This window comes from Bombina bombina, chromosome 8, assembly GCF_027579735.1.
Source record: "Bombina bombina isolate aBomBom1 chromosome 8, aBomBom1.pri, whole genome shotgun sequence".
Lineage (NCBI taxonomy): Eukaryota > Metazoa > Chordata > Amphibia > Anura > Bombinatoridae > Bombina > Bombina bombina.
In genome coordinates, this window is record NC_069506.1 from 311,703,774 (window position 1) to 311,717,175 (window position 13,402).

A 13,402-nucleotide genomic window follows, 5' to 3' on the forward strand; every position below is an offset into this window, starting at 1 on the left:
ACTGAGAATATACACATAGCTCACTTCTAGCTGAGAATATATACGTAGCTCACTGCTAGCTGAGAATATACACACACCTAACTGCTAGCTTATATTAGAATAGCACAGCTTACTGCTAGCTGAGAAAAAAAACACATCTAACTGCTAGCTGAGAACATACACACAGCTCACTGCTAGCTGAGAATAAACACACAGCTCACTGCTAGCTGAGAATATACACACAGCTCACTGCTAGCTGAGAATATACACACAGCTCACTGCTAGCTGAGAATATACACACAGCTCACTGCTAGCTGAGAATATACACACAGCTCACTGCTAGCTGAGAATATACACACAGCTCACTGCTAGCTGAGAATAAACACACAGCTCACTGCTAGCTGAGAATAAACACACAGCTCACTGCTAGCTGAGAATAAACACACAGCTCACTGCTAGCTGAGAATAAACACACAGCTCACTGCTAGCTGAGAATATACACATAGCTCACTGCTAGCTGAGAATATACACATAGCTCACTGCTAGCTGAGAATATACACACAGCTCACTGCTAGCTGAGAATATATACACAGCTCACTGCTAGCTGAGAATAAACACACATCTCACTGCTAGCTGAGAATATACACACAGCTCACTGCTAGCTGAGAATAAACACACAGCTCACTGCTAGCTGAGAATATATACACAGCTCACTGCTAGCTGAGAATATACACACAGCTCACTACTAGCTGAGAATAAACACACATCTCACTGCTAGCTGAGAATATACACACAGCTCACTGCTAGCTGAGAATATATACACAGCTCACTGCTAGCTGAGAATAAACACACAGCTCACTGCTAGCTGAGAATAAACACACATCTCACTGCTAGCTGAGAATATACACACAGCTCACTGCTAGCTGAGAATATACACACAGCTCACTGCTAGCTGAGAATATATACACAGCTCACTGCTAGCTGAGAATATACACACAGCTCACTGCTAGCTGAGAATATACACACAGCTCACTGCTAGCTGAGAATATACACACAGCTCACTGCTAGCTGAGAATAAACACACATCTCACTGCTAGCTGAGAATATACACACAGCTCACTGCTAGCTGAGAATATACACACAGCTCACTGCTAGCTGAGAATATACACACAGCTCACTGCTAGCTGAGAATAAACACACATCTCACTGCTAGCTGAGAATATACACACAGCTCACTGCTAGCTGAGAATATACACACAGCTCACTGCTAGCTGAGAATAAACACACAGCTCACTGCTAGCTGAGAATATACACACAGCTCACTGCTAGCTGAGAATATATACACAGCTCACTGCTAGCTGAGAATATACACACAGCTCACTGCTAGCTGAGAATATACACACAGCTCACTGCTAGCTGAGAATATACACACAGCTCACTGCTAGCTGAGAATAAACACACATCTCACTGCTAGCTGAGAATATACACACAGCTCACTGCTAGCTGAGAATATACACACAGCTCACTGCTAGCTGAGAATATACACACAGCTCACTGCTAGCTGAGAATAAACACACATCTCACTGCTAGCTGAGAATATACACACAGCTCACTACTAGCTGAGAATATACACACAGCTCACTGCTAGCTGAGAATATACACACATCTCACTGCTAGCTGAGAATAAACACACAGCTCACTGCTACCTGATAATATACACACAGCTCACTACTAGCTGAGAATATACACACAGCTCACTGCTAGCTGAGAATAAACACACATCTCACTGCTAGCTGAGAATATACACACAGCTCACTACTAGCTGAGAATATACACACAGCTCACTGCTAGCTGAGAATATACACACATCTCACTGCTAGCTGAGAATATACACACAGCTCACTGCTAGCTGAGAATATACACACAGCTCACTGCTAGCTGAGAATATACACACAGCTCACTGCTAGCTGAGAATATACACACAGCTCACTGCTAGCTGAGAATATACACACAGCTCACTGCTAGCTGAGAATAAACACACATCTCACTGCTAGCTGAGAATATACACACAGCTCACTACTAGCTGAGAATATACACACAGCTCACTGCTAGCTGAGAATATACACACATCTCACTGCTAGCTGAGAATAAACACACAGCTCACTGCTACCTGATAATATACACACAGCTCACTACTAGCTGAGAATATACACACAGCTCACTGCTAGCTGAGAATAAACACACATCTCACTGCTAGCTGAGAATATACACACAGCTCACTACTAGCTGAGAATATACACACATCTCACTGCTAGCTGAGAATATACACACAGCTCACTGCTAGCTGAGAATATACACACAGCTCACTGCTAGCTGAGAATATACACACAGCTCACTGCTAGCTGAGAATATACACACAGCTCACTGCTAGCTGATAATATACACACAGCTCACTACTAGCTGAGAATATACACACAGCTCACTGCTAGCTGAGAATATATACACAGCTCACTGCTAGCTGAGAATAAACACACATCTCACTGCTAGCTGAGAATATACACATAGCTCACTGCTAGCTGAGAATATACACACAGCTCACTGCTAGCTGAGAATATACACACAGCTCACTGCTAGCTGAGAATATACACACAGCTCACTGCTAGCTGAGAATATACACACATCTCACTGCTAGCTGAGAATATACACACATCTCACTGCTAGCTGAGAATATATACACAGCTCACTGCTAGCTGAGAATAAACACACAGCTCACTGCTAGCTGAGAATATACACATAGCTCACTGCTAGCTGAGAATAAACACACAGCTCACTGCTAGCTGAGAATATACACACAGCTCACTGCTAGCTGAGAATATACACACAGCTCACTGCTAGCTGAGAATATACACACAGCTCACTGCTAGCTGAGAATATACACACAGCTCATTGCTAGCTGAGAATAAACACACAGCTCATTGCTAGCTGAGAATATACACACAGCTCACTAGTAGTTGAGAATAAACACACAGCTCACTAGTAGTTGAGAATATACAAACAGCTGACTGCTATCTGAGAATAAACACACAGCTCACTGCTAGCTGAGAATATACACATAGCTTACTGCTAGCTGAGAATATACACAGCTCACTAGTAGTTGAGGATAAACACACAGCTCACTGCAAACTGAGAACACACAGCTCACTGCTAGTTGAGAATAAACAAACAGCTCACTACTAGTTGACAATAAACACACAGCTCACTGCTAGCTGAGAATATACACAGCTAGCTGAGAATAAATAAATAGCTCACTGCAAGCTGAGAATAAACACATAGCTCACTAGTAGATGAGAATATACACATAGCTCACTGCTAGCTGAGAATATACACAGCTCACTAGTAGTTGAGGATAAACACATAGCTCACTGCTAGTTGAGAATAAACAAACAGCTCACTAGTAGTTGACAATAAACACACAGCTCACTGCTAGCTGAGAATATACACAGCTAGCTGAGAATAAATAAATAGCTCACTGCAAGCTGAGAATAAACACATAGCTCACTAGTAGATGAGAATATACACATAGCTCACTGCTGGCTGAGAATATACACAGCTCACTAGTAGTTGAGGATAAAGACGCAGCTCACTCTAAAGCTGAGAATAAACACACAGTTCACTGCTAGCAGATAATATACACACAGCTCACTGCTAGCTCAGAATAAACACACAGCTGACTTTATCTGAGAATATACACATAGCTTACTACTAGCTGAGAATATACACATAGCACACTGCTAGCTGAGAATTAACACACAGCTCAATGCTAGCTGAGAATAAATACACAGCTCACTGCTAGCTGAGAATAAACACATAGCTCCCTGCTAGCTGAGAATAAACACACAGCTCAGTAGTAGTTGAGAATAAACACAAAGCTCACTAGTAGTTGAGAATATACACAAAGTTCACTAGTATTTGAGAATAAACACACAACTCAGTAGTAGTTGAGAATAAACCCATAGCTCACTGCTATCTGAGAATAAACACACAGCTCGCTGTTATCTGAGGATATACACACAGCTCACTGCAAGCTGAGAATAAACACACAGCTCGCTGCTAGCTGAGAATATACATACAGCTCTTTGCTAGCTGAGAATAAACACATTGCTCACTGCTAACTAAGAATAAACACATAGCACACTGGTAGCTGAGAACACACAGCTCACTGCTAATTGAGAATAAACACATAGCTTACTGCTAGCTGAGAAAATACACATCGCTCACTAGTAGTTGAGAATAAACACACAGCTCACTAGTAGTTGAGAATAAACACATAGCTCACTGCTAGCTGCGAATAAACACATATCTCAGTAGTAGTTGAGAATATACACACAGCTCACAGCTAGCTGAGAATAAACACATAGCTCACTGCTAGCTGAAAATAAATACATATCTGACGGCTAGCTGGGAATATACACATAGCTGACTGATAGCTGAGAATATACACATAGCTCACTGCTAGCTGAGAATAAACACATAGCTCACTGCTAGCTGAGAATAAACACATAGCTTACTGCTAGCTGAGAAAATACACATCGCTCACTAGTAGTTGAGAATAAACACATAGCTCACTAGTAGTTGAGAATAAACACATAGCTCACTGCTAGCTGCGAATAAACACACAGCTCAATAGTAGTTGAGAATATACACACAGCTCACAGCTAGCTGAGAATAAACACATAGCTCACTGCTAGCTGAAAATAAATACATATCTGACGGCTAGCTGGGAATATACACATAGCTGACTGATAGCTGAGAATATACACATAGCTCACTGCTTGCTGAGAATAAACACATAGCTCACTGCTAGCTGAGAATAAACATAGCACACTGCTAGCTGAGAATAAACATACAGCTCACTGCTAACTGAGAATAAACACATAGCTTACTGCTAGCTGAGAATAAACACACAGCTCACTAGTAGTTAAGAATATACACACAGCTCACTAGTAGTTGAGAATAAACACATAGCTTACTGCTAGCTGAGAATAAACACACAGCTCACTAGTAGTTAAGAATATACACACAGCTCACTAGTAGTTGAGAATAAACACATAGCTCACTAGTAGTTAAAAATAAACACACAGCCCACTGCTAGCTGAGCATATACACATAGCTATGAGATCCCTTACTAACCAACAGAAATTGTATACACATTGGTCATACTAATAAACATATCCTGTCTTATTCCTATTACTGCAAACAGCCCATGTGCCGTCTTCTGAGCTATAAAGTTGCTCCTACAACATAGCGCAGGTTATTTATTAAGTTCGTTAAAAACTAAGAAAGAAAATCTACTCACCTTTCTCCAAGAGATGGAGGGGAAAGGATCCCCTGCAGCTGCACAAGGCATCAGCAGCTCCCTTCCGGCCTCTTGTCTATACTCCCAGCCGGGCAGCACCGTGAAATAGGGCGGGTCCTAAAAACAACGGCACAGGTTATCATTTGCGTTGGAGCATATTCAAAAATGCTTGAAGCTTAAACGGTCATAAAAAATGATATCATTAAATGGATATGATACACAAAAACATTTCTCTAACATTTAAAAAAAAAATGTTAACATCTATTACAGTGGGGGGGGTTTTATTTAAAAACAGATGTTCCTGTGCTGAATAAAACAACTTTCTTTGAGTTTCTGGGAATTAATTTTAGTCAATCATATATTTCCTGGTAATGTCACATTAACTTTACGCTACTTTTACTTATATACATGTGTTTTTCTATTAGAGTAAAAATGTTTTGCATATTTTGACACAATGCTGCCACGTTTTAGTTTGCAAGAAAAAAAACCCAGTGAGATCTGAAGGGGAAAATGATTATAGAGTACGTCAGACCTGGAGGAAGAAATGTCAGCTACAACTATGGAATTTCAACTACGGCGCAAAATTCATTTTACATTAACCCCTTAAGGACCGGTATGTTCAGACTAAGGGGCTGATTTATCAGTGCTTCAACTGATAATGCACTGGAATTATGCATCAAATTAGACGCCAAGTTGATCCGTTAACACAGCGTCAACATCATCAAATGTTGAAATGTTTGACATAATATACGCTCCCGTGAGATCAATACGATGCAAATCGATGATTGCGTTATTTGAGCGTAATACTGATGATCCGGCGTCACATTCAACTCTATATGACCCTCTTGCCAATTCATCAAATATTCAACAGGTACGCAAACATCTATTCCGATGCAGCAAACCTATCGTTCAAACCGCCACCTTTAAGGCCGCGAATGCCATAGAAATCAATGGGAGTCTGAAAACACAGAAAGGTTATGTTCGATGCTGTTTGTCTTAGCAGACAGTTAACAATGAACATGCAGAATACGTTTAAAATGGCAATACTTTTTCGACGCGGAAGGAGGATATTAATGAATCTGAATCATGAAATATAATAAAAATGTTTTATGTTCCTTTAACCTTTTGTGATACAAAAATATTTTAACATGGTAAAAGTAAATTAGAAAGTTGATTAAAATTGGATACTCTGTTCTAAATCATAAGAAAAATATGGGTTTGATGTCCTTTCAAGTTGACAAACAGAAACCCAGATCTGCCCTTATTACTAAATAAAATCAAGTAGGGAGTTCATTACAAAGCAAGGAAACAAGTTATTATTTATACAGGAATAAAAAAAGGAACACAGTCCCTGACATTTTCAACGCAGAAGGAGGAGATTAATAAACCAGCAACAGGCTGCACAAGTAGAGGAGCGTCAACAAAGACGCATAAGAGTGCCAAGAGTATTTCTCCCAACAATTGGTTTATATCCTTTGAGTGAAAAGGATGAACTCTTTTCACTAGTAGATGTTGTAAAACATCTGGTGATAAAATAGAACAAAAGAGATATTACATAATATATTTAGATTACCAAAGAGTATAACTTAATTTGTTAATAATATTTTGCGTCATGTTTAAAGCATGGAACAACTACTCCAGGAGAAATGCATAAGTACGTGATTAATTAAATAAGCGAATCAAAAGTTAATATATGTTCTCTACTTTCAATAACTAATTGAATTGGTCAATACTGTTGGAGTTGGTGTTGCGGTAGTAGTTAGAGTTAGAGACAACAAAAAAGGGATTATAAGATTCATGAGATGATGGGACGCTTTTTTAGATTCTGTATTATAATTGCTAAGACATACAATGGCTGTCACTTTCACTTCATGAACAATTGGTTGTCACATGAACATAACCAAAAAAGATCAGACAATTTATAAATAAGAAAGTACATAATTAGTCAGCATTTGTTAGAGTATTATAATCAAATAAAATCTGCAAATTATGTTTGATTCAATATAATCTTAAGCAGAAAGGGATAGTCTACACTGGCATGATTCACATAAAGCAGCAATAATAATGACCTCTATAATGTTTTCCGATTATCATTGTTTGATTCCTTCTCTTGAACTGTTTTAGAATTTAAAGGTTTAAAGGGACACTCAGGTTAAATTAAATTTTCATGATTCAGATACAGCATGTAATTTTAAACAACTTTCCAATTTACTTCCATTAAAAACAATGTGCACAGTCTTTTATATTTACAATTTTTGAGTCACCAGATCCTACTGAGCATGTGCAAGATTTCACAGGGGTCTACCTATAAAGCTCTGAATGGAGCTTGATGCCCCGTGTTTCTGGCGAGCCTGCAGGCTCACCAGAAACAGCAGTTATGAAGCAGCGGTCATAAAGACCGCTGCTCCATAACCTGTCCGCCTGCTCTGAGCAGGCGGACAGACATCGCCGGAAATCAACCCGATCGAGTACGATCGGGTTGATTGACACCCCCTGCTGGCGGCCCATTGGCCGCAAGTCTGCAGGGGGCGGCGTTGCACCAGCAGCTCTTGTGAGCTGCTGGTGCAATGCTGAATACGGCGAGCATATTGCTCGCCGTATTCATCAAGGTCTGGCAGACCTGATCCGACACTGCAGATCAGGTCCGCCAGACTTTCTTAAATAGGGGCCACAGACTATACGTATATGCATTTGTGATTAGCTGATTGCTATCACATGGTACAAGGGGAGTGTAAATATACATAACTTTGAAATTTGTTATAAAAAAATCTACTACTCAAGAGCTATTGCATTGTCTTGTTATCTTGCATTTGTCGATTATGCAAATCTAATGTGTTGACTGGTCCTTTAATGTAAAAGGCCAGCCCATGATTTTAACACCTGTATAGTATTGGTCTTGAAATAGAGACTCCAATCAGGAAACAATACACAGGTGTAGAACAAAAACTGGGCCAGCACTTGAAATTGCATAATTTGTGAATGAAAATAAATCAAAAGATCAATAAGACATGTAAATATGTTTGTAAAAAATGTCAGAAATAAAACATATATATGCACAAGTATGTGCAAAGAGATAGGTACATATTTGAGCAGTAAGAATCATATACAATTGAGTATAAAAAGTAAGATAGAAGCTTTTTGCAAAAAAATATATATCCACAGGTACATTTCTATGATATTTATTGTCTGTTCAGGTATAAATCTAGCTATTTCAAGGACATTAATAGATGAAAAATAAAAGATTAGCTTTAGAGAAATGTGCTTGTTCATGAACAGGAATTAAATGTTATAAATAAAGTTGAAAAATGAAGACAAAACTATCTTCATGATGATCATTCAGGGTAGATAATTTATTAATAAGGATATCCATGACATCGATGACTCTTATTTATCAACAGTCCAATGCTAATCGAGCCAAACCTGACAGGCGTTTATTTGACAGACGTGTTGATAAATTGACAGACGTGTTGATAAATAAGTCTGTCGAATGTAGATTTGCGGCAGCAATGTCTGGCGAGCGTATTGACTCCAGCGAATGCGCCTAGATTGACGCTTTAATAAATCGGAATTTTTTAAATTTAACTATCAAAACTATATATTTTTTTTAGTAGACAACCAAAAGTATTTATCTAGGCCCATTTTGGTATATTTCATGCCACTATTTCACTGCAAATAAAAAAAAAAGTTAACTTTTTCACAAACTTTGGGTTTCACACTAAAATTATTTACATACTGCTTGTGCAATCATGTCACAAATTATTGTAAAAGCCTTTCACCTGAAACTTCCCACTCCCTGATCCCACCCTGATCCCTCTTAAACAGCTCTCTTCCCTCCCCCCCACACCCCAAAGGTCACCCCCATCTTAAAGCGATTGTAAACTTGAGCATAGTTGCTCAAGTCATAGGAAAGAATTTAAAAAATGAATGAGACTTTCATTCATGAAATGTGTAGGATATACTTATCTTCTGATATTTTCACCTTGAAATGCCAGAACGGTAAGCTCCGTTCCTCCGCCCACCATATTCGTCAATTGATTGACAGATGACTCATCTACAATCCACTAATCATTGTTGGGGAAATTTCACATTCCAATGTCCTTCATATAGCAGAATATGTATATTCTTAAACAAATATTAATATATATATCTAATGTTTTTGTTAATAAAAATATAATTTTTGCTTACCAGATAAATTCCTTTCCTTCCGGATAGGGAGAGTACACGGCTTCATTCCTTACTGTTGGAAAATAAAACACCTGGCCACCAGGAGGAGGCAAAGACACCCCAGCCAAAGGGAACAAGGAAAAGTAGGAAAAACATTAGGGTATAAATGGTGCCAGAAGAATAAAATAAATAATAGGGGACCGCCCATAGACAAGAAAAAACGGGCAGGGGCCGTGGACTCTCCCTATCCAGAAGGAATTTATCTGGTAAGCATAACTTATATTTTCCTTCCTAAGATAGAGAGAGTCCACGGCTTCATTCCTTAGTGTTGGGAAAAATATACCTAAGCTCCAGAGGACACTGAATGAATAACGGGAGGGAACAAAAAGGAAGAGGTGGACCCTATTCTGAGGGCACCACAGCCTGCAAAACTTTTCTCCCGAAAGCTGCTTCAGTCAAGCAAAAACATCAAACTTGTAAAATTTTGAAAAAGTATGTAAGGTGGACCAGGTACCAGCCTTTTATATCTGATACCTAGAGGCCTCATTCTTGAAGGCCCAAGAGGAAGCCACTGCTCTAGTGGAATGAGCCATTATCCTCTCAGGAGGACGATGTCCCACTGTCTCGTAAGCTAAGCGGATGACACTCAACCAAAAAGATAAGGAAGTATCCTTTTGCCCCTTACGCTTCCCCGAATAGACAACAAAACAAAGAAGAAGATTGTCTAAACTCCTTAGTAGCCTGAAGATAGAACTTCAAGGCGCAAACCGCATACAAATTGTAAAGTAAGCGTTCCTTCGATGAAGAAGGATTAGGACACAAGGAAGGAACCACAATCCCCTGATTGATGTTGCAATCTGACACAACCTTAGGAAAAATACCTAATTTAGTAGTAAAACTGCCTTATCTGCATGAAAAATCATAAGAGCGCTCACATTGCAAAGCAGAGATTTCAGAAATGCACGCAGAGGCAATAGCCAATAAATAGAGAACATTTCAAGATAACAATTTAATGTCAACGGAATGCATAGGCTCAAACGGAACCTGTTGCAAAACCCAAAGAACAAGATTTAGGCTCCAAGGAGGAGCCCCAGATCTCAACACAGGTCTGATCCTAATCAGAGCCTTAACAAAAGACTGCACATCTGGAAGCTCAGCAAGTCTCTTGTGAAATAAAACCGACAAAGCCGAAATCTGTCCCCTCAGGGAACTAGCAGAAAGGTCCTTCTCCAGTCCATCCTAGAGAAAAGATAAGATCCTGGCAACCTTACCTCTGTGCCAGGAAAACCACGCTCTTCACACCAGAATAAGTAGGTCCTCCACACCTTGTGGTAGATACGCCAAGTAAATGGTTTACAAGCTTGATTAAGAGTATCAATGACACGCTCAGAGAAACCTCTCTTGGCTAAGACTAAGCGTTCAATCTCCACGCAATCACCCTGAAAGAATCTACATTTTGATGAACAAATGGACCTTGTATCAGCAGGTCTCTACGACAAGGTAACTTCCACGGAGGAGATGAGGACATCCTCATTAGATCCGCGAACCACGTCCTTCACAGCCACGATAGAGCAATCAGAATTACTGACACCTGCTTCTGCTTGATGCGGGTCACCACTTGAGGAAGAAGCGGTAATGGAGGAAGAAGATATATAGAGTTTGAACCTCCAGGGCACTGCTAGTGCATCTATTAGATCCGCTTGAGGATCCTTCAACCTCGACTCGTACCTGGGTAGCTTCGTATTGAGACGGGACGCCATGAGATCTATCTCCGGTGTCCCGCACTTGCTGCATATCTCTGCAAACACCTTGGGATGGAGAGACCATTCCCCTGGATGGAAGGATTGCCTGCTGAGAAAATCCGCTTCCCAGTTGTTTAAGCAATTTAGGTCCAGAATTGGGCAGAACGTTCCCTTCTTCTTTGGGACCATGAAAAGGTTTGAATAAAAAACCAAACCTCTTTCTTCGATAGGCACCGGAACAACAACTCCTAAGGAGGATAGATCCCGAACGCACCCTAGAAAGGCATCCTTCTTTACTGGTCTGGTAGACAGATACGAGTGAAGAAATCTGCCCTATCTTGTATCCCTGAGAGACCACCTCCAGGACCCACAGATCCTGTATGTCCTTGAACCAGGCGTCTGAAAAAAGAGACAGTCTGCCCCCTACACGACCCGATCCCGAATCGGGGGCCGCCCTTTCATGCCGATTTCGGCGGGCTCTTCTTATTCTGCTTGGATTTATTCCAGTACTGACCCGGCTTCCAAGTACTCTTGGGTTGCTCGGGCTTTGAGGAGGATTGTTGTCGTTGGGATTTGTCAGAAGAAAAGGAACGAAAATTAGAAGATTGTCGTCCCTTAGACTTGTTCTTATCTTGCGGTAGGAAGGCACCCTTCCGTAGAACCTGGACCAAATAAAATCTTTCCCTTGAAGGGAAGAAAAAGGAGTCTGGACTTAAAAGTCATATCCGCAGACCAAGAATTCAACCAGAGCACCCGGTGGCTAGGACCGCAAAGCCAGAGGTCTTTGCATTTAGGCGAATAATTTGCATGTTCGCATCACAAATAAAAGAATTAGCAATTTTTAGAGCTTTAATTCTGTCTTGAATATCCTCAAGGGGAGACTCCACCTCAATGAGTTCCGACAAAAAGTCGCACCAGTAGGTAGCCGCTCCGGCAACCGCGGCAACTGCAGCCACCGGTTGAAACAAAAATCCTGTATGTTGAAACATCTTTCTCAGAAAGGTTTCCATTTTCTTATCCATCGGCTCTCTGAATGAAGAACTATCCTCAAGAGGTATAGTAGTACGTTTAGCAAGTGTAGAGAAAGCACCATCCACATTAGGAATGGAGCCCCACAAATCCAGTTGAGAGTCCGGGACCGGGAACAACTTTTTAAAGGTAGACGAGGGGGAAAAGGAAGAACCAATTCTTTCTCATGCGTTCTTAATAATGTTTGCCATCTTAACTGGCACAGGAAAACTCAAAGGGATTTTCCTGTCTTTATAAACTCTGTCTAATTTAGGTATCATAGGTTCTTCATGCAGCGCAGCCTCTGGAACCTCTAACATAGACAGAACCTCCTTTAATAAAAAAACACAAGTGCTCAATTTTAAATCTAAAGGACGGTTCCTCCGCAGAAGGAGGCTTAGACTCTAAGGACTCAGACCCAGAAAGTTTACCCTCTAAAGCTACAGAGGTTAACTCATCATCGGATAACTGGGACATAATAGCTAAATCCGATAAATATTTAGATAACTCCGGGTCAGGAGAGCTATGTTTAACCTTTCTCTTGCGTTTGTAAGAGCAAGGTAATGCACTGAGGGCCGCAGACACCGCCAGTTGTAACTGCGTGGCAAAGTCCGCAAGAAGAAGCACCCCTCCGGATTGAGGATTAGAAGTGTACGGGGAATTGCATGTGGAGTGGATAATGTAGCAAGGGTAGTAATCTCACGGGATGCCGAGTCCTGAGAGGAAGACGGCTCAGAGGGACTAAGAGCAGGCTTGTCTCCCTTCTTAGACTTTATAACGGTGTTAAGGCATGTGGAACATAATTGAGTGTGCGGGAAAACCACCACCTCCTCACAATATAAACAGGTATGATTTAGTACAGAAGGAGTACCTTCTAACATGTCAGAGTCCTCCATAGCTCAGGTTATACCCACAGAAGGACACCAATAAAAACCTTTTTCTTATTATAGAAAACTGCACCTTTACACTCCCAATGGCTGGGGCACTCACCATCTCCTAGACCCAGAAGTTAACAGAGGAAACGCTCTCCTCAGGTTTAAATCTCAGCCGGAATGGAGGTAATGAACATAGACCACACCCGGTCACAAGGAGTGCAAGACAGTACTTCCCCTGTTATTACAAGTACAGCAAGTAATGGGAGCTGTGCTTTCCT

The 13,402-nt window shown here is 40.7% G+C and overlaps 1 protein-coding gene across 1 annotated transcript in view; it reads right to left on the reverse strand.

Moving 5' to 3' along the window:
• Positions 1–13,402, reverse strand: part of IGSF9B (immunoglobulin superfamily member 9B) — a 257,520-nt gene that overhangs the window by 192,668 nt on the left and 51,450 nt on the right. The window contains exon 10 of the mRNA XM_053691163.1: positions 5,336–5,452. Coding sequence (XP_053547138.1) covers positions 5,336–5,452 — 117 coding nt within the window. The remainder of the gene's footprint in view (positions 1–5,335; positions 5,453–13,402) is intronic.